Source organism: Rosa rugosa, chromosome 6 (assembly GCF_958449725.1).
Source record: "Rosa rugosa chromosome 6, drRosRugo1.1, whole genome shotgun sequence".
Classification (NCBI taxonomy): Eukaryota; Viridiplantae; Streptophyta; class Magnoliopsida; order Rosales; family Rosaceae; genus Rosa; species Rosa rugosa.
The window spans coordinates 30,123,874-30,146,033 of NC_084825.1; the positions used below are offsets into that span (position 1 = coordinate 30,123,874).

General features: G+C 39.4%; 1 protein-coding gene, 2 long non-coding RNA genes and 1 pseudogene across 3 annotated transcripts; 2 read left to right on the forward strand and 2 right to left on the reverse strand.

Moving 5' to 3' along the window:
• Positions 1 to 672: 672 nt before the first annotated feature.
• Positions 673 to 1,975, reverse strand: LOC133718044 (nucleoside diphosphate kinase 1). The gene is made up of 3 exons (XM_062144841.1): positions 1,819 to 1,975; positions 1,392 to 1,440; positions 673 to 1,214 (listed from the first exon to the last, which is right to left on the reverse strand). Exons 1-3 carry the CDS (start codon positions 1,867 to 1,869, stop codon positions 868 to 870), a joined length of 447 nt encoding a protein of 148 aa, XP_062000825.1. The 5' UTR covers positions 1,870 to 1,975; the 3' UTR covers positions 673 to 867.
• A 4,176-nt stretch (positions 1,976 to 6,151) lies between these two features.
• LOC133718311 (uncharacterized) lies at positions 6,152 to 7,116 on the forward strand. Its single transcript, XR_009850242.1, has 2 exons — positions 6,152 to 6,383; positions 6,477 to 7,116. It is a non-coding gene; the product is annotated as an uncharacterized LOC133718311 (long non-coding RNA).
• A 6,137-nt stretch (positions 7,117 to 13,253) lies between these two features.
• Positions 13,254 to 15,402, forward strand: LOC133718211 (uncharacterized). The gene is made up of 3 exons (XR_009850150.1): positions 13,254 to 13,485; positions 13,579 to 14,581; positions 15,130 to 15,402. It is a non-coding gene; the product is annotated as an uncharacterized LOC133718211 (long non-coding RNA).
• A 498-nt stretch (positions 15,403 to 15,900) lies between these two features.
• Positions 15,901 to 16,606, reverse strand: LOC133716566 (lipoyl synthase, mitochondrial-like; annotated as a pseudogene).
• Positions 16,607 to 22,160: the final 5,554 nt, after the last annotated feature.

Consider the following 22,160-nt stretch of genomic DNA (forward strand, 5'->3'; position numbering starts at 1 on the left):
AAATGAAAATTGCTTGCGTGGTAAAGACAATTTACCTATAATTATGGTCATGTCCATTATTCTGCGCATGTTGAAATTGTATTTCATTGATTTGTGCATTTACAATGTGTACAATATATAGGAGAAGCAGCATCAGTTTTGCAATAATGCTGTAATAACTAAATTTATAACAATATCAAAACTGATCCTAGATTGATGCACAGCAATATATGCTACAACTATCTATATTTATAACAATATCAAAACTGATCCTAGATTAATGCACAGCATTATAGCCATATCAATGGCTAGTGATTGAGGAAGATTGAGGTACTGATTTATCTGCACTGACCAATAGTTTCCCGAAACCTCATTAGGAAAAAAAGACATTCCTCCTTGCTTCTGGTTCATTTTCCCTTTTTAAGAATTGTTCCGTTTGAAAATTGAGTACCAAGCCTCGATTTAACACGATAAGAATGGAATGATTCCAACCTTTGGATTTCTACCCAAAGAATCTCAAGGCAACCGGCAGGCTTGCCATCCCCGAGCAAATCTCAAGGAAATGGATAGTTTACCGATCAATTTTCAATTTTGCCAAATTTTTGGCGCAATTTCATATCAATCAGACAAACTCCAAGTCAATAACAATTAATTCGCACGCCATGTTGTATCGAATTAACAACCCTTGATCCATACTTAATCAAACTTCATATCAAACTGCATTTAAATAGGTTGATAGTACACTCAAATCAGAAGCACTAGAACAAGCTTTATGTCTCAGCCATACTAGGCAACACCAGACTTGAACAGAAACCAAAACTAATAAAGTTAACCAAAGCAGATTGGAAAATGGAGGAACATTGGCAGCATCTGGAGGCAGCCAAATTTCTACTCATAGATCCAGTGGCTAACACTGCTCTGCCAGTGAACAGGGCCTTCAGGGAACCACAGTGCAATCTCTTTCCTTGCACTCTCAACTGCGTCACTTCCATGAATGATATTCCTGCCAATCTCAACAGCAAAATCACCACGGATGGTTCCAGGGGCAGACTCTGCAGGGTTTGTGGCTCCAATAATCTTTCGGCCAGTTGACACAACATTCTTACCCTCCCAGATCATAGCAACAACAGGACCAGAAACAATATAATCAACCAATCCACTGAAAAAGGGCTTTGCAGACAAGTCTGCATAGTGCTTCTCAGCAAAAGGACGATCCACAGTGATGAACTTCAAGCCTGAATCCAAACAACAAAGTTAATAAGAACGAAGTCCTGATAATACAAATCCAACACTACTAAGCACCCTAATACAAAACAAATCGTTCTGAAGTTTATCATCATAATACACTTGAAATTATCATAAGTACATAACACACAAGACAACTTTAAATTTCAATCCGAATTGATAGTTACCTTTCAAAGAGAAACCCTTCTTCTCAAACCTGCTGATAATCTCACCAATCTGAAACAAACAGAAACCTCTAAGAAAATTTGAAAACTTTACAACTACAGATTCAATGAAGCCCACAGAATTAGATTGAACGTTCATCACATGCAAGCATCTGCAACCCCAATTCAAATTACTTAACTTTATCTAGATCTACAGTTCCCCAAAAACAAAAAGCAAAAATTTCCTCTGATTTTCCAAAGCTCTCACACAAATCAAACACCATATGCATAACTATAACCATCCAACTCATACACAAAGTACCAATCTATAAACAAACAAACTAAAACCCAGATACAATCTGAACAGTAAGATAATAGACTGACTAAAGCTGCAAAATTTAACAATACAAACAGTAAACCAGTTGATTAAAAACAAAAAGAGAATGATTACCAGGCCCCTCTGAACACCATCAGGCTTGATCATGATGAAAGTCTGCTCCATTTTTGACTAATGATTTGTATTAAGGAACCACTTGCTTGCTCTGAGTTTGAGGGTATGAATGAGACTGAATGGTAGTAGAGAGAAAGAGCGGCCTTATATACACACACCCACCCCAACTGTAGAAAACCCTAACACTACGACTTCGCTAGAGGAATATTCGCTAGATTTTCTCGCCACGTTTCAGGACTCTATTACATTTTTACAAGGGCCACGGAAGTGGAGGCCCAATAATTGTCTAGCTCAAAATTTGGATTTTGTTCCGGATTGGAAACCGGACTTGGTCTTAACATGGAAGGCCCAATATATGATGAGCTATGAAAATTTAGGTCAGCTATATTGAAGTTTTGCATTTGGAAGAAAATCCCAAGGATTGTTGCTCATGCACTTGCAAGAGAAACTTTGAGGGCAGATGGCATCAAGTTTTGGAAAGAAGTTGGACAGCAGTGGTTCAATGATGTTGTTGCTGTTAGTGGTATGTTTTTTTTCACTTGTTTAGATCGGGCAAATCTTTTAAAGAGTTGAGAATATTCTTGATAGTAATGCTAATGTAGCCGCTCCAAAGAGGAGATTGTCATCGGCAAAGAAGAGATGGTGCAAGACAGGAGCTTGTGGATACATTTCAATCCCTTGATGCTTCCATACTGCATTGCTTGAGATATTAATGCAGATAACCCTTCAGCTCATAAAATAAAAATATAAGGTGAAAGTGGATCACCCTGTCTAATACCTCTTATAGGAGTCACTTTTGCAGTTGCCTCTCCATTTATAAAAATTCCATAACTTACAGAATTTTACACATTTCATCACCATATTAATCCAACTAATCCCAACGTTGTGAGAATAGCTTGCAAATAAGGCCATCATATGCCTTGCTTATATCTAGCTTGAGTGAGAAGAAGCCATCCTCCTGAGCTTGTGCATGAAGTGTGCAACTTTAGTTGCATTTAGTGTGTTATCTGAGATTAATCTGCCGAAAATGTAAGCACTTTGCAATGGATCAAGAGATGATTTCAGGCAGCCACTTTTTGAGACTGTTTGCTAAAACTTCAGAACAAATTCTATAAATCACATTGCAGAGACCTATAGGTCGAAAATGAGCCACTTCAGTAGGATTTTTAATTTTTGGGATCAAGCAGATGTGAGTGAAGTTCGACTCCTCCTAGATATCTTCCTTTTCTAAGAAATTTCTAATAGCTACACACACCTGGAGATCTGCGAGGTGTGATATCAACCTGGAGATCTGCACTCCAATAGTGAAGCTAATCCTTGACATTCAGGCTACTTTGCAACATAGATATTGGCAGTGAACCAATACGTGACATGATATTGTCAATTAGTTTATGTTGTGCTAGGATTTCTGAAAGGAAGATTAGATAAGGGAGCCTCACTTAAACAATATCAATCAAAGTTCGCTAAGTTTCTTTGTTAGTAATACATACTTCGATAATTCCAAACAAGGATGTTACCCTGCCACATGGTGGTAGGCTTGGTGGTGCAAACGATGGCTTAGTAGCGGCGCAATCAATGACAAGTTTGATTGCGAACACCTCTGGATGCAAGGCTATAAATCCTTGTGAAGCAGCAAGAGACAGGGTCTCCTCTCTCACATATGTCTGCATCAATGTGATGGAACGAGGACATACGTACATCAACCTGGAGATTTGCTGTAATGACCGGGATTTTCGTATTAATTTCTTGTATTTTTGTGAAATTAATAAAGGTCAAAGTTGGTACAAATTATCGTTTTGGTGCCTTGTTCTTATATTAATCGAGAAATAGAAATTATTTTGGACAATTATTCGCTCGGAATGCTTTGATTGAAGGATTGACTTTTTATACATTACGATTTTGTGAAAACTTTCTTCACAAAAATCGGAGTTCGTATGAAGAAGTTATGGCCAACGGAAAAAGTTTTCATTTGTGGATAAATAGAAAAATTTCATAAAATTAGAGAAAAATCCTAGTTTCCATTTTCAGAAACTCGAGTTTCTCTCTCTATCTCTCTCCCAATGCCGAAAATCGCCGCATTTAGTTTTTCGGCCATATCTCGGCCGTCCGGCCACCTTCCGCCGCGCCACCGGTCCCATTCGATTAGTCTCTCCTCCTTCTTCAAGTCTGTGGTAGCTTTGTTGCTCAATTTTGGTTGTGGAAGGTGCAGCAAGGCGGAGAAGTAGGTGGCATCACTGCTTCGGGGTCGCCGTCGGAACTCATGATTCCTGCCACCTCCAGTGCCAATTTTTGAGGGGTTTTGAAGCTTGTAAGATGTACATCAATCCATCTGAGCGGATTAAAGCGATTTGAATTATGGAGGTCGAATTGAGAATTTGAAATTCTAGAGTTTCACCGAGTTCTTGACTTTTCGAGGTAAATTCCGGCTTTTATAGTTAAAATTGCACTTTGTGATAGTTGAAGAAGTTGTTGGGCTTGTTGTTGTGAACATTTTGGCATAGGTTTCATGACCCAATTTGGGGGTTGCCGACGGCGAGTGGAGCTCACGCTCAGCCACTGCCAGTGGCCGTGACGGCGCGTTCGGCCAGTTTTAGGGGTTCTGTTTTCATGATTGTCATCTACTCGTCGATACGAGCATGTTGATATATTATGGGGTTATATCGTGATCATTTGAAGCATGCTAGATTTAACGTAGTTTTGATTTTCTCGATTTGCGATCCATAAGGATCCGACTGTTGGATCGTCTTATAATTTTGAGTAATTGATCCTAAAAGTGTTCCAAAGACCTTGGGAGGTCTTGGAGGAAGTTTTGTCTTGATTCACAAAATCTCCGGTTTTTGGTTCAAATGCTCGATTCGAACTGTAACCGCTTTCGTTTTAATCGTGTACTAAGTTGAGACCTTATTTTACTTAGGTGATTGACGGAGTGTGTTCTGTACTTTATCTTGGCTGTAAGAGAAGAAGCAGCGAGATTTAGAGGTGAGTAAATCTCACGAGGTTCATTTATGAACGGAGTCACTTTATTATTCAGAATTATTTGTTAAATTGTGAAATCATTTTCGGAAATGAATATTTGTTTTAAATTATATGAACTTGATCATCTACGGTTCATAGGTAAGTTAAAATGAGGTTTTATTATAAAAATGATTTTTCTCGAGTTTTGTGATTGTGAACTATAGTTAGTATTAGTGACATTCCTGAGTGGATGACTACGTGTGTGTGTATATATATATATATTAATGTGAAATATATATATCTTGATGGTGTGACATTGTGAGAAGTAAAATAATTGTGGTTTTATTCAGGTTATTGTTTTAAGCATTTACTCTTTTCGGGAATGCAATATATCATGTAATTGTTGATTTTTTATTGTGTTGAAGAGTATCTTGAGTTGAGTGTAACATTTTGAGTCATGTGAGACTTTTTAAATGTTTTTGGTTTGAGAACCTATTGTCACAGTGGTGATTGAGTTGAGTGTAACATTTTGAGTCATGTGAGACTTTTTAAATGTTTTCAATCTGAGGACCTATTGTCACAGTGGTGATTGAGTTGAGTGTAACATTTTGAGTCATGTGAGACTTTTTAAATGTTTCGGTCGGAGGACCTATTGTCATATTGGTGATCGAGGCAAGGAAATCCAGAACCACGCCTTTGGCCGGGTGTGTGGTCACGATCAGTTAAAGCTCTAATCTGTATGTCAATGTACTGCTTGGGGGATAACTTTGTGTTATTGCACTCATGAGTACATGTTTGTAAAAGAGAGTTTCTGGTGTGTTCTTTCTTTTATTGTCCAAGAGGGACATGAGACATGGGTGTTGTATTTAAAAGAATTAAATACTGCTTACTCCCTATACTTATAGTGTTTCATCGTTTCAGTCCCTGACCTTCGAATTTCACCTAAAAACTCCTCAAACTCTCAATTTCCTCCCAATTAGTCCCTGCTGTGAGCCCCGGAAAAATATATCGAGCTTAGCGGAGATCGTACGAGAAATTATTCAACGATCTCGATAAATGTCAAGATGCTCGAGAATATTTGTAGACATTTTGACAAAGTGAAATCCTCAATCTAGGAGTTGGATAATAAAGTACACGACACGACGAGTTCGTGGGAATTTTTGGGGAATTTTTCGGACACCCGAAGTGTTTATAATGAATTTCCGAAGTTTGGAAATTATGGAAAATCCTTTTAAATAAATAGTATTTGTCCTGATGCGATCTGGGCCGTTAATTAACCACCGCTTGATCATGGCCGTCCACCGCTAATTGGATCAATCTATATATATATAAATCTGGATTAGTGGGAACAGCAGAAGGATCGAGAGAGGGAGAGAACCAGAGTTCTCTGACCGAGGCGAACGCGACCCGCGACTGGGTCCGATTGGAAATCGCTTCTCCGGCCACCTCTCCGCGGCGGACCACCGGCAACAGCTTCGTCTCAGTGGGGCCTACGTCCCTGTGGTCTCAGATTGTACATGCAGCGACTGTGAAGGGAGAATCGACGGTGAGAGTGTCTGACTGTTCCGGCGAATTCAAGCGATTTCCGGCCACCTTCTGGGCCGCATTCGGTATGGAAATTCCTCCTCTCGTCTTCCTCTACCCGTCTGTACAATTGGTTTTCAAATTGGATTGAGTTTTAATGGTTTGCGTTTCTGGGTTAGCTCGGGTTCGACACTGCTGCTTACGCCGGCGACATTCCTGACGGTTCTCAGTTCGTTTCTGTTTGGTTTCTGGTACGATTGCTTCTGTAGACGAGGTCTAACCCTGTTTGGAAGTCCAGTTTTCAAGATTCCTGCGTGAAACGTCAAAGCTTTGGTATCAGTTCGTCCTCGGGTTTCCAGAAAGCTGATGCGAGGGAGTTGGAACCCAGACTGCAAATCGGACTTGTTGAAGGTAAACTCGGAAGTTCTGCTCAAATCGTTATCCCTGAAAGCTAAGGGACTAAGTTGGTTATGCGATGTTGACTGCATGAACAGAATGGGTGTTTGTGTCTTGGTTTGGGTAGATGAAGTTGTATGGTTTGGTGATTTGGGATTAATTGTTTCTGGTTTTGCAAGTTAAAGTCTTGTTAGTATGGGTAAGGCAGGTTATTCGAAATGATTGTGAAAAGTTTGAGAAATGGGTAAGTTAGGATCTTGGGTGTCCTTAGTGTTTTGAGTACACCATATTTGAGATTAAAATTGTGAACTGGGTGTCCATAGTAAATTCCATCGAATTACTATGCGACAAAATGTGAATTGGAAGTAAAAGACCAAGTGTCGGATGAATTGAGATAAATCGTTGAAGAAATCGGAAACATGATCTTTGTTTGTGCATATGTTAAATTGATAGTGAGTAAAGAAAAGAAATTAATATATATATTGGGTGACCTTAGTGAATCGGGTGCACTCAATATATGTTTAGTCGATATTGTAATTTCAAGTAAATGTTCGATAATTCGAGTTAATTATCGAACTTGTCGCGGTTGGTCAAACAATGGTCAAAATGGTTAACTCCTGGTCAAACCAGGAAAAGTTGGTTGGACGATTTATTAATCGTCGATATTTCATATAATTGTTCAATATGATATTAACGGTCGAAATGTCGGAATCTAGGACTCCAGTTACCCGAGGAACGGAAGGTTCGTGACTCTCGGAGTACGTGAGAGAAAGCGTCGGAATCCAGGTAGGGATTCAGGACTCTCCTCGGTTGGTGATTTTCTTTTATATTTTATTAATGTGATGCATGATAAGTGGTATGGGTTGGTTATGTAAAATGCAATGCATAATAACCAATCCGTGAGAAAATGTGTGATGGCTTGAGAGCGAAGGGTGGCTCTGACTTCCTTGGGTTCGATCCCCTTAACCTCCGGAGGGTTAGTTACGCCGGTCGTCCGGGTATTCCGATTGTAATGACGGGCCCGGTACGTGTGTGTAGCTAGGTAGTGGACGCTCTCGCTACGCTTACCTGGTGATAAATTAATTCGAGGTAAGGTCGTGTAGTGGGTCTATGGGACCGGCCATCAGGTAATACTTGGTTTTGGCGCCGTATTTATTTAAGCATCATGCATCGGTTTTCAAGTTGAAAAACATTAAAGTTTGTCGTTTCTTTAAATATGTGGTTTAAATATGTTTTCATACTGGGCAGCCCAAATATTTGTTTATTGGTTTTAAGTCTAGTTGAGGTAGAGTTCCTGTTGAGCAGCGAGGACGAAAGCTCACCCCCTACAACAGTATGGATGCAGGTACTGTGCACCGGTAACGGGACAATGGCGGACGGAGCTGGGTGTGCAGAACAAGTTTGGTAAACCCCCTTCTGGGCTTTATTCTGATTACTATTTCCCGAACTTTGTGTCCTGAAACTTGTGTGAAACTATTCTTGGGTCAAACCTAGCTAAATTCTTATTCCTTAAATTTTGTATCTCTTGAGTGAGCTTTCATTTCAAGTCTAGACGAACAAATTGAACCTAGCGATTCAAGGATTTTCACCTCAAAAATATTGGTAGCTTCTGCTGTGTTTTGCGAAAAGTTTTTCAAATTAAATGCCTAGCGGTCCTCTAGAATGTGAACTGAGCATTCGGTTTATGTTTTAGAGACTCGTGGCACTGTGACGTGCTTAAGCTGGTGAGGTGCAGCTTGGGGCGTTACAGAAAGTGGTATCAGAGCAATGCTCCCGAGCCTTCGATCTCAACGATTTAAAAACCTCTGATACCCGAAAAAGTTTCTGTCGGCTCGTGAAAATTTCCAAGTCCTGGTAAAAAGTTTACTTGGGAAATGGTTGTTCAAGAACGTGTTTTGGGAGTCGGAACCTTTGACTTGAAAAGTTGTTAGAAATTCTACCTAACATTTGAAAAGGTTTGACTTCGGTTTTTAAGACCGAGTTTCGAAAAACGTTTGAGAAAGTTTTCGGAAAAAGGATTTTGTGAAAACGGTTCACGAGCGGGTTTTAAAGGTGTTTCCCAAAAGAGATTTCGAAAAAGGGGCCAAAAGCGAAAGTGCTCTGAAAGGCGATTTGGTAAAAAGATTTGACTTTCCGTTACTGTTCAAAAGTTTTGGTTTTCGGTGTTTACTATTTACGTGCTTAAACCCGTACCGACTTTGAAATGTGTTTTGTAGGAAAGACGCTTTTGACCGAAAAAGGGAAGTTTTAGCGGGAAAATCGTTGTTTACCTTTAACGTGGGTTTTTACATTTGAGGTTTTTGGAACAAAACCTTGTACTAATTTAAACAGTTTTTCGAAGTTTGTCTAGAGTCTTGATTTCCGGTTACGTGGGAGATTTTAGGAATTTCTTTACCATGAAATTCCTGTTCACTCCTTCGTAGTGAGAAATGAGTGTTGCTAGTATGTGTTCATATAACTACAACTCTTCACTCGGTTTAGGGCCCGACTGGCCACCAGATCCCCCTAATGTATACCGAGGTTGAAAGTTGTTAATTACTGAATACAACTTGCGACAAATAAATGACTCTGGAGTTGTTCTCCGAAACTTCGATTTGTTGTCAGACAGAACTATTGTTTGTTTCCTTTTTGGATTCCTTAATCCGAAAATCGTTATCCCTTCTTCGAAAGGTTGACTTAAGTTCTGACTTGTCTTTGTAATTGAACTTGTGTTTGCGTGATTTTCTATCCTTTTGAGTGTGGATATATTGTTGGATTCACTTCCTGATTCGGTTGTTTTCCATCGCTTTGTTCAGTGAATCCGGTTCGTTAAAATTGTGTTTATTGCTATTCATGTTGGACTTGCTAATTGATTCTTCTTTGAATATCTGGTCGAGTCTAGTTCACTTGATTGCTTCCATAGACTCGATTGTTATGATTTGTCTTACATTCTTTTCAAGTCCAACTGTTATATAATTATACATAATGTTAAATTGGTTTGTGGATTCACTTTCAATTTGTGTACATTCACGTGAAACCTATTCATTGAAATATTGTTGGTAGGACTCGATGTTGCATCTGTCTTGTAATCTTTATCGAGTCCAGTTATTGTTCATTCTTCTATTTGTCCTTTGAATTTGAACAAGTATTGCCACCCAAAGCTCCTCCACAGTGCACAGACGGCGACAGAGATTATGTGGGCCCAGTATGAGGTAAAAAGGAAAAGGTACGTGAACGACAAACTTTGAGTCCCCATAAGAAAAGTTGATGTTTGGACCTGGAAATTATCTTGTGAGTTTCTTTTGGTTGTCTGAATGGCGTTGATTGTTGCTCTCATGGCGTTGATTGTTGCTCTCATGTTAGACTTGACATGTCGTTTGACAACCCTTGAAGAATTCGAATTCTTATTCCGGGAAGATCTTGTCGAGCGCAACTCGTTGACACTTCTCGTGTCTTAGGAGTATGGGTCAAGAAAAAGTGGATCTTCAGCCACTTAATCCACTGAATAATGGAATGAAATTCCTCGCTTGGGCGTGTTGACTTCAAAATGAAGTTAGAGGAGTTTACTGTGCTTTAGTGCTCGCCAATTGACGTTGCTTGTAGAACCTTAGGATTGTAAAATCTGAAAGCACGGAGAAAAGAGCAAATCGCTATTTGATCGGCCTCCGTCCCAAAAATCTAATCCTGGATTCGACGGGTGGCACCATAAGAAGGCATTGCTCTGGGGAAGCCGAGGGAGCTACGTGAATAGCAAATTTATAGGTTTGACTAAAGTCACCTTATGATACACCAGGCAGTGTGTAGACCTCCTCGACAATGCATTAGCAAGTTAATGCGTGTTCAGCGTAGGCCGAAAGTTTGTCATAAAGGAAAAAGGAGAAGAGGGGTGCGTCCACCTTGCGACCTCTATGGCGGCTTCGCAAATTATGTTTCTTCAACTCACACCTATGTGAAGTGGGAACTCCGTGTCGGTTATGGCTATAACTGACTCGAGTTTCTAGACGTCAGGATACGAGTACGCACGAGGAAACATGGCTACTTTGTTTCGTGGACCAAACGGCTCGATTCTAGGTGAAAGGTCATCAAGTAAAACGTATTTCAAGGAAGGGTAAGCGACTCTCTGGGATTCTGGCCATTTACAACAACACGTGTTACCGGTAAGGATCCTAGAAGGACTGCGAGTATTTCTTCCTTGTAAATAGTTACGTTGACTTTTATTTTCTTCCTTTGGTTGATTTTGTTTCTCAATTCTCTGACGTTCTGGTTGTGGTTGTAGTCATGCTAGTTCAACATTTAGACTTCTCCATTTGAGTTGTTTCCAAGGTTTAGAAAATCTTGTGTTTGAAAAGGTTTTTCGGGTTCAAAAGTATTTCGAGTTATTTTCAGAATTGTTTGCAATTCCAATAAATTTCACCCAAAGGTGATAAATTTTAACCCTCCGAATCAGTCTCAAAGCTGAGATTTTTAACCTCAGAGTTCTGCTGATTTTCCCGTTGCAGCAACTTTGGAATCAATTTCTAATGACTTCCAGAGCTTCGACATTTTGAAATTTTAACCCAACAATGTTCGGCATTTTGGCCAATGATCTGGAAAATTTCACTTCATTTTGACTGGACTTGAAGTCGTGGCCATTTTTCTAAATCTGCTTTACGAGAAAGGAAAATTTGAAAACTTCTCTGCAAGTTGTTTTGGTAAAAATTTTCACTTCCTTTCTCTTCCCTTCTTGGAAGTTTGCAGTTGTGGTATTGAAAATCATTTGGAATTTCCTAGAGCTCAAATTCATTTTCTTAGGAAATTTGCAAAGCGAAGTTTTGGGCATTGTTTTCGGTTGCTTATTCATAAAAGTCAAGTTCAACGTAAATTGTAGTAAAGGAGGATATTCTCTACACTACTAGACGATTAGCAACCGAAAGTCAAGGAAGAGATGTGCACAGAACGAAAAGTGGGAAGTTTGTCTTGTCATCGCTGGAAACGCAACTTGCGACTTCAGCAATATGGCTTGACATGGTCTGAATGACGTGTGACCTGGGGAAGTGTTTTGACGTCAGGTACGTTATGAGTGTTGTTCGTGGTTGCTTAACCATCAGCTTCTCTAATTTTGGTGAAACTTTCGAGATCGACGTTGTGCTATACGTGGAAGCGTGTGAGCCTTCAGTCTTCAAGAGGTCAACCTTTAACGGTGATCCTCGAATTTCGTCGGATAGTGACGGAAGCACTTGCTGAAGCTCGTTTCAGGACTAATCATCAGTTCGACAAACTAATGTCCAAAGATCTGTTGGCACATGGCTGTTGCAGGTAGGGCAACATGATTCGATGTTGGTAACATGACGCATATCGTCCACGTGGTTGGAAGAAGTACTTCGCTTTCAAGTTCATGAAGTGGATGCATTAGCCAAGACGGCGTCATAAACGAATATGTAACGAACTCGAGTGCACTATGAGAAAATTTGTAAAGTGTCGTCACCTGGAAATTTGTGGAATAACTTTTAGAAATCGGCTGTTAGGTTCCGTCGTGCTTTACCCGTATAGCTTGATTAGAAAGACGGATGCTAAGCCAACTTCGCAAGTGTTTGTCCTTCTGAGGACAGTGACCTCTTCCATGGTGAATTGCGAATTTCATATTAGTGATGACGACGTCTACTTGTTGTTCCTAGTTGATGGGAGTTCCACGAGGGGAACCAAATTATACCTACGGGTAGTTGAGTATGTCTCTGGTTAAGTTCAAATTCCCGGATCAAGGTGTGCTTGTAGTGAGCGGGAATTGGATGGAGACGTGAATCGTCTACGAGTTGCCAGCTGTGGCAGTATTAAGTTAGGGTAATTGGGTTGGTAGTTACCCAATTTTATTTGGTATAGACATGAATTGTCTATGGAAATGCCAAGTATGGCAGTGTTATGAGGAGAGTAATGAAATTGTTAATTACTCAGTCTGGTTGTCTTGTAGGTACAGAAGAATAAAATTAAACGGAGCGAAGTGTATCCTGTGGGTGATAAATGAGGAACACTTGGTAAAGAGAAATGTTAGCTCCGGTGTTGATATGTATGACTAGAAATAGTCGAGTTGTACCACAAGAAATCAGAAATTGGAAAGGTTATGGGTATTGGAGTCTGACATGAAAAGTAAAGTATTATTGACCGTTTGATCAATCATGAAATTTCGAGGACGAAATTTATTTAAGGGGGGTGGAACTGTGAGCCCCGGAAAAATATATCGAGCTTAGCGGAGATCGTACGAGAAATTATTCAACGATCTCGATAAATGTCAAGATGCTCGAGAATATTTGTAGACATTTTGACAAAGTGAAATCCTCAATCTAGGAGTTGGATAATAAAGTACACGACACGACGAGTTCGTGGGAATTTTTGGGGAATTTTTCGGACACCCGAAGTGTTTATAATGAATTTCCGAAGTTTGGAAATTATGGAAAATCCTTTTAAATAAATAGTATTTGTCCTGATGCGATCTGGGCCGTTAATTAACCACCGCTTGATCATGGCCGTCCACCGCTAATTGGATCAATCTATATATATATAAATCTGGATTAGTGGGAACAGCAGAAGGATCGAGAGAGGGAGAGAACCAGAGTTCTCTGACCGAGGCGAACGCGACCCGCGACTGGGTCCGATTGGAAATCGCTTCTCCGGCCACCTCTCCGCGGCGGACCACCGGCAACAGCTTCGTCTCAGTGGGGCCTACGTCCCTGTGGTCTCAGATTGTACATGCAGCGACTGTGAAGGGAGAATCGACGGTGAGAGTGTCTGACTGTTCCGGCGAATTCAAGCGATTTCCGGCCACCTTCTGGGCCGCATTCGGTATGGAAATTCCTCCTCTCGTCTTCCTCTACCCGTCTGTACAATTGGTTTTCAAATTGGATTGAGTTTTAATGGTTTGCGTTTCTGGGTTAGCTCGGGTTCGACACTGCTGCTTACGCCGGCGACATTCCTGACGGTTCTCAGTTCGTTTCTGTTTGGTTTCTGGTACGATTGCTTCTGTAGACGAGGTCTAACCCTGTTTGGAAGTCCAGTTTTCAAGATTCCTGCGTGAAACGTCAAAGCTTTGGTATCAGTTCGTCCTCGGGTTTCCAGAAAGCTGATGCGAGGGAGTTGGAACCCAGACTGCAAATCGGACTTGTTGAAGGTAAACTCGGAAGTTCTGCTCAAATCGTTATCCCTGAAAGCTAAGGGACTAAGTTGGTTATGCGATGTTGACTGCATGAACAGAATGGGTGTTTGTGTCTTGGTTTGGGTAGATGAAGTTGTATGGTTTGGTGATTTGGGATTAATTGTTTCTGGTTTTGCAAGTTAAAGTCTTGTTAGTATGGGTAAGGCAGGTTATTCGAAATGATTGTGAAAAGTTTGAGAAATGGGTAAGTTAGGATCTTGGGTGTCCTTAGTGTTTTGAGTACACCATATTTGAGATTAAAATTGTGAACTGGGTGTCCATAGTAAATTCCATCGAATTACTATGCGACAAAATGTGAATTGGAAGTAAAAGACCAAGTGTCGGATGAATTGAGATAAATCGTTGAAGAAATCGGAAACATGATCTTTGTTTGTGCATATGTTAAATTGATAGTGAGTAAAGAAAAGAAATTAATATATATATTGGGTGACCTTAGTGAATCGGGTGCACTCAATATATGTTTAGTCGATATTGTAATTTCAAGTAAATGTTCGATAATTCGAGTTAATTATCGAACTTGTCGCGGTTGGTCAAACAATGGTCAAAATGGTTAACTCCTGGTCAAACCAGGAAAAGTTGGTTGGACGATTTATTAATCGTCGATATTTCATATAATTGTTCAATATGATATTAACGGTCGAAATGTCGGAATCTAGGACTCCAGTTACCCGAGGAACGGAAGGTTCGTGACTCTCGGAGTACGTGAGAGAAAGCGTCGGAATCCAGGTAGGGATTCAGGACTCTCCTCGGTTGGTGATTTTCTTTTATATTTTATTAATGTGATGCATGATAAGTGGTATGGGTTGGTTATGTAAAATGCAATGCATAATAACCAATCCGTGAGAAAATGTGTGATGGCTTGAGAGCGAAGGGTGGCTCTGACTTCCTTGGGTTCGATCCCCTTAACCTCCGGAGGGTTAGTTACGCCGGTCGTCCGGGTATTCCGATTGTAATGACGGGCCCGGTACGTGTGTGTAGCTAGGTAGTGGACGCTCTCGCTACGCTTACCTGGTGATAAATTAATTCGAGGTAAGGTCGTGTAGTGGGTCTATGGGACCGGCCATCAGGTAATACTTGGTTTTGGCGCCGTATTTATTTAAGCATCATGCATCGGTTTTCAAGTTGAAAAACATTAAAGTTTGTCGTTTCTTTAAATATGTGGTTTAAATATGTTTTCATACTGGGCAGCCCAAATATTTGTTTATTGGTTTTAAGTCTAGTTGAGGTAGAGTTCCTGTTGAGCAGCGAGGACGAAAGCTCACCCCCTACAACAGTATGGATGCAGGTACTGTGCACTGGTAACGGGACAATGGCGGACGGAGCTGGGTGTGCAGAACAAGTTTGGTAAACCCCCTTCTGGGCTTTATTCTGATTACTATTTCCCGAACTTTGTGTCCTGAAACTTGTGTGAAACTATTCTTGGGTCAAACCTAGCTAAATTCTTATTCCTTAAATTTTGTATCTCTTGAGTGAGCTTTCATTTCAAGTCTAGACGAACAAATTGAACCTAGCGATTCAAGGATTTTCACCTCAAAAATATTGGTAGCTTCCGCTGTGTTTTGCGAAAAGTTTTTCAAATTAAATGCCTAGCGGTCCTCTAGAATGTGAACTGAGCATTCGGTTTATGTTTTAGAGACTCGTGGCACTGTGACGTGCTTAAGCTGGTGAGGTGCAGCTTGGGGCGTTACACCTGCCGTCAAGCTCCGTCCAAATTGTCGGTTAAATTGCTGACGTGACATTTTTTACATGATAAAATGTCTATTATACTTTTACCTTATTTTTTTAATTAATTAATTTTCTTTTTTCTCTCTCACTTTTTTTTTTCCCTTTTACCTCTTCGTTGTTCGTCGGATCAGTGATCTTCCAAAGAATAGGCCTCCTCTCTCCTCTCCTTTCTTCTGTACTACTAGATCTGCACATACTCTCTCTCTCAGAGGGTTGGTCCATCCCTTCAAAGCCCCGATCCAGGCGTCATGGTCGCCGCTGCCAATGCCCCCATGACCATGAAAGAGCAGCCCACGGTAATCATCCCACACCCCTATCTATCAGCTACTCGAAAGTGAAAACATACTTAAAGCCTTGATGAGCATATTGGGTTTGAGCTTCTTCAACTTGATCACGGTCTCAGCAAAATGTCCACTCCCTTGATCAGGCATATCATCCCGGTCCACTCTAGTAATCACCACATAATCCAACCCCCACGATGCAATCGCCTCAGCCACATTCGCCAGCTTATTGGGGTCCGGCCGTGGCGGAGTCCTAGAAGTCTTCACACTACAAAACCTGCACACATTTCCAATCAACATTTCAACCACAAAACACGAAAGCCTCCTTTCTCACACACATTTCGTCAAACACCTCACCTGCAACTGCGCGTACACGTGTCGCCAAGAATCATGATCGTGGCGGTGGCAGTTTCACCGCCGGACCAACACTAGCCAAGGTTGGACACTTGGCCTCCAAGCAGACCTTGTGGAGCTTTAATTCCCTGAGCTTCTTCTTAATATGCGTGTACTTCTCGCCACTGGGGATCGACTCCTTCATCCATTTCGGCTTCTGCATTTGCTTCTTCTTCATGCCGACCTCCATGGACTACGATTCCGTGAGAGTGGGAGACTCGGCGGCGAGGCGAGCCCGGAGGCCCGCCAAGGTTGGCGACAATTCGGATGAGGAGGTTAACGGCGTGGAGGAGGAGAAGGATCGGGTAGTGGACTTTAGGGTTCGGGTCAGGGCTGAGAACCGTGTCTGCATCTTTCTCTCTGTCTCTCTCTCTCTCTTCAGGTTAAGGTGGTGAGAGAGATTGGTTCATGTGATGATGATGAATCGATCTTGAGGAAGAAGATGAGGGAGGTTGGTTGTTTTGGTTGATTGGCGCAGACTATTTTGGATCTTGGATCTTGGAGAGAGAGCTGGAAGAAGAAGAGGTAGAAAGAGGAATAAAAAAAAAAGTGAGAGAGAAAAAAGAAAATAAATTAATTTTAAAAAAAATAAGGTAAGGGTATAATAGACATTTCAGCGTGTAAAAAATGTCACGTCAGCAATTTAACGGACAATTTGGACGGAGCTTGACTGTAGGGATCGATTGGGAGGAAATTGAGAGTTTGAAGAGCTTTTAGGTGAAATTCGAAGATCATGAACTGAAACGATGAAACCTTACAAGTATAGGGAGTAAGCAGCAGTATCTAATCCTATTTAAAATGTGGGAGTTTTCTCTTGAGTGGAAAAGGGTGACTTCTTAGCTTTAGCGTGAATTGTTTGATTTCCTTATTTATTTTTCTTTTTCATTTATATTATTTGATTTAATGTAATCTCCTAAACTAAACTATATGCAGGGATTACTATGATTCCTATTATTTGATTTTAATGTAATCTCCTGAACTAAACTACAAGCAGAGATTGCTATGATTTTGGATTGTATGCTTTTTGGTGATCTCCTGAACTAATTTTCTATGTAGGGATTACTGGTTGTATTTAGTTTAATTTGTGAGTGCAGTTGTGATTGAGACTCGTAGTGAGTTGAGAAATGTTTTATCATGTCATTGTGATGATAAATGCTTCCTGTTGAGAGGAAAGAAGAGTGATTTCTTGGATTTGTTATGGAGATTTCAAATGATTTGGTTTGTCACGGTGGTGACTTGTGTTTTCCTTAAAAAGAAAAGGATGTGATTTTTGAAATAACCGTTGTGTTGATTTGTTGTCCTTGAGTCGGAAATGTGTTTTGTGGTCATTTGGGTTTTACTCACACGAGCTTGCAGAAGCTTACCGAGTTTGTTGTTTCAACCAGGTGCACTATTCCATGGTGTAGGGGTTATTGTGCAGGTCAGAGTAACTATCGCCGAAGTAGAGGTTTGTTGCTGTCGTAGCTTGGACTTAGAAGTTTACTTTTGGTTTTAGTCTTCCATCGTGTAGTGAGTGTGGTGGGTGTGTTTACTCATTGAATTGTTATTTAGTTTAATTTATAAACTTTTTTGTAATGTAATATATGACTCTAAAGAACGAGTCAGTATTGACTATATGAGCTCGGTTGGTTCTGTTACTTAGTTTAAATGAAAAAATGAAAAATTTTCTTAGTGTTCTTTTGGGCTTGTTAGGTTATCGCATTTCGGATTCAAATTTCTTTATTTGAAATTCGGAGTGTGACATCTGCACTCCATAGTGAAGCTAATCCCTGACATTCAGGCTACTTTGCAACACAGATATTGGCAACGAACTAATACGTGACATGATATGTCAATTAGTTTATGTTGTGCTAGGGTTTATAAAAGGAAGATTAGATAAGGGCGCCTGACTTGAACCATATCAATCAAAGCTCGCTGAGTTTCTTTGTTAGTAATACCTCGACAATTCAAAACAAGGATGTTACCCTGCCACATGGTGGAGGATTGGTGGTGCACACGATGGCTTAGCAGTGACGCACATGGAACCAGGAGGCGCTTAGGGTTTTTCTTGTTCATTTAGTAGTTTAAGGTTTGGCAAAAGCTAATCTAATCAATGTTTTTTTAGATTATGGCGGCCCAATTAGTGGGACGAGGGCTGGACCATCTAATTAGCAGTTTAATAATTTTTCTTTGAGAAGTAATTAGCAATTTAAGTTGAACCTGCTTTGGTTAGTTTGGTGGCTGACTTTTCTCATTTTTCTGCTTGGGAGCTTCTATTCATACCTCCAAAATTAGTATCTGGACCTCCCAACTTAATGGACCTCCAACTTACTTTTGCAAATAACCAATTTGCTATCTAGACGTCCCTAATTTTCCCATAACGCCCCTCGTACAATAAAATCAATAAAAGCTTTTTTTTGTTTGTTATATTCTATTTATACCTCTAAAATTGGTAGTTGAACCTCCTTTAATTTTTGAAGATTTCACAATTCTATTTTACCCTTGATACGATTAAGCTTCACGGAAGAAGAAGAAGAAGAAGGGAAAAAAAAAAAAAAAAACTCTAGTTGGTAGTCTTTTCTCTCTCCAACCAACACCCCCTTCATTAAATCAATTGAATATAGAAGCAGGTTGGTATACTGCTATTTGAGATGTTTAGATATTACTTCCAATTCTCAAAATCTTTAATTAAATTAAGTTTTTGGTTACAAATTTTTCATGAATCAAGATCACGCGATATTTTCAAAAGCTTTCTAGGCCCAGAGACTAATCCGTACTAGGGTGTCATGTCAAAACACTTCCTTCTCCGGCCACCAATAAGAGCCACACCTGAAGGCTTTTACTAACTCAACCACCAGTTGTGGTTCTATTTACAATGTTATATATAGGCGTTCTTTACTGAGTTTAATATTAACGTCAATTTGGTACTTATAAAATGATTTTAAATAATTAGACTGATTGATTCTTTAATTTTTTTTCTTTATTATTGAAGTAACTCTGCAAAATTTCAGCCATATTGATAATTTTTGGTTATCCAAAATGATAAAATGTTACAAACAAATATAAAGCGTCAGATAGTACTGAAATAATAAAACTAGTTAATCAAATTGTTAAATGATTTCCATGCTACTACTTGTGATAAATATTGTACCTGGGATGGGCATGCTCTTGGTTAGATATATGATGAGCTTGCGTCTTTATGTATGCAACTATTCTGCTTGTTGTCATATAAAAAAAAAAAAAAAACTATTCTGCTTGTCAGTATTAATAAATTAATAAACATTGATTAATCGTTTGGAAAATGAACATATGAAAGATTAAAATATTCGGTGTAAGGAATTTTATTCAATAAATTTAGCTATCCTCTTATTCTCAAAAAGAGAGACGTACACGACAAGAGCTATGTAATCAGTGGAAGCCTAAAACTTGAACAGATGGGTGTCCTTGAAATACCATTTACCATGCAATCCCTCAAATTAACAGAGTACATATATACAGTTCCCTTCTAAGTTGGGAATATTTGATACCATGCATTCTCATGTAATCGCGATCGGAACTGTTTGCTCACAACTGTCAACCAAACTAGAAATTGTTATCTGAATCATTGCAAAATAAAATACAGTAATTGAAATGATAGGATAATAATTAATCAAATGGAAAAACAATCTTAAACCCTGGTTTGCTTTTACAAGAGTATGTCCTGCACAAAGAGCTAAATAACAAACATCCGATATTGACTTGCATAGTACTTCGTAGAACGTAAAAGTTCATAGTTATCGACCTAACCGGTGCTCTTCCTAGAACTGACGTGTATATAGAGTTATCTTTAACTGAAATAAAGAAAAGAAAAAAAGGAAGTTAGATGATCAATTCGAGAAGCATAACACCGACTACACTTTCAGTTTCATCTTGCACACATAATATTGATTCAATCCGCAAGCAGTATATGATAGTTGAAGATGCAGTAGCTAGTAGCAGACAGAAAAATTTTGCTTTTGAGTTTGGTCTTTGGTTATAGTTTCTGATCAGAGCAGAATGGGTGGGTGGGGGATTGTTGAGTCTCACCTGCAGCCTGCCGGTCCATTAGCTTTTAAATTTCGAAACTTTTTTTCTTTTTGAGTCTTGAGTTTTGTGGGAAACAAGAAACACAACTGAGCTAGCTAGGGTTAGGAATGACGACTAGGGACAAAAGAGGACCTGCCATCATCAAAATATCCGATGCTCTCACTCTGTCATCATGAGATTTTGGAAGACTTTAGAAATTGATTGAAAGGGCCATCATTCCAGCATGGAATTCAGCACATATTCTTAGCTCCTCTCTCTTTCTTTCCCTGTCTATCCCTCATTGTTTTCAATTGTAATCTTTTTGGGAAGATTACTAATTACACTTTTGAAATTTGTATCTGGAAATCATGAAGATGTCGGATCCGAACTTACTTAGATTAACTATTATTGCTTAGTGCTCATTGTAGTTGGAAAAACTATATTAGTTGAGCAGAGTAGAGTCTTTGATTATTAATTAATTTTCACACCATATCATTTGAAATTGCTTCAGTTTGCAGAGATCGTTTCAGTTTCTTGTTAGAACAAAAACCATTCAGTTGCCTGCTCTCCTTTCTCACAAGTAATACGATCCACACAGAACACAGCCAAATGCTTATATGTCACCACTTTAAAAGTTTTTTTTGTTTTGTTTTTTTGTTTTTTTGAGAAACACCACTATAAACGTTTGGTTTATGAAAAACCACCATTATCTTACAACCAATTAGCATTAATTTAATAACTTATTATACAATTATGAGAATTACAAAATTTTCAAAAATCCAAATATTGTAACGTTGAATAGGTTCTGAAAAATTCATTCCAAACTCAGATCCTGTCAAATCTGAAACACACCTGGACATTACCCTCAGGACCAGGGTTTTAAATATCTGCGGTATTTCCGATATCTCATTTTTTTTACGGACCGATATATTTTAGAGAGTGAATATCTTATCTTCTACCGTTTCTGCTAAATTTCTCCAACATCGTCAAATATCCCCAATATATTAGATATTTGGGATATATCCCCGATAAAGTAAAGAAATATCGGTAAAATCTGATGGAAAAAAATAAAAAATAGGAAAAACTCAGTAATTCTCTAAATGTAAATCTGTGTGAAGAGAGAACTTCTCAAGGCAAACCTAGGTGAGGAGAAATCCCCTCAAGGCAAATTTAGGGGAGTAGAAAGTCCTCTCAAGGTGAATCTATGTGAGGAGAAATTGAGGCAACTCTAGGTTAGGAGAAATACACTCAAGGCGATTCTGAGTGAGAAGTAATTCTCTAAATACAAATCTATGTGAGGAGAGATTTGGTACTGCGTAGTATGTGACTGTGTCTGTAACTCTGTACTCTGTAGTTGAATAGTAGAAAGAAGTTAAAAGTTTAATTATTCAAACGAGGCCAAGTGACTTTGCAGAAGGAATCATATATGGATGACAAGATGAGAACAAAGTACAGAGTATTGAGTATTAACTATACAGAGAATTGCAATGCGTATTTTAGTGCAAACGGCTTCTTCTTCTGCATGTGAGAGAAATTGAAGTACATTTGCTATTATTCATATCAAGCAAAGAAATCGTTTGGCATATCAGAAGTTGAAAAAACTTGTATATTGCTACTACAACATGAAGTTGCGGGTGCGAGATAGACAAGCAATAAATAATGTGGTCAATAAAAACAACTATATAGATATACTTCATGTTGCAAGTGAGCCGCTTGATAATGGCATTGATCCACTTCATGATTGGATTATGCCTGCACACCTCGATGATGAAGCTGGAAGACCTCTTCCACAAGTTGTAGAAACTGCAACAAATGCTGGAATCAACATAGAGAGGGTCTTATCTGAAGAAGTTGTTAAAAACCTAGGAGATAATTCAGATAGT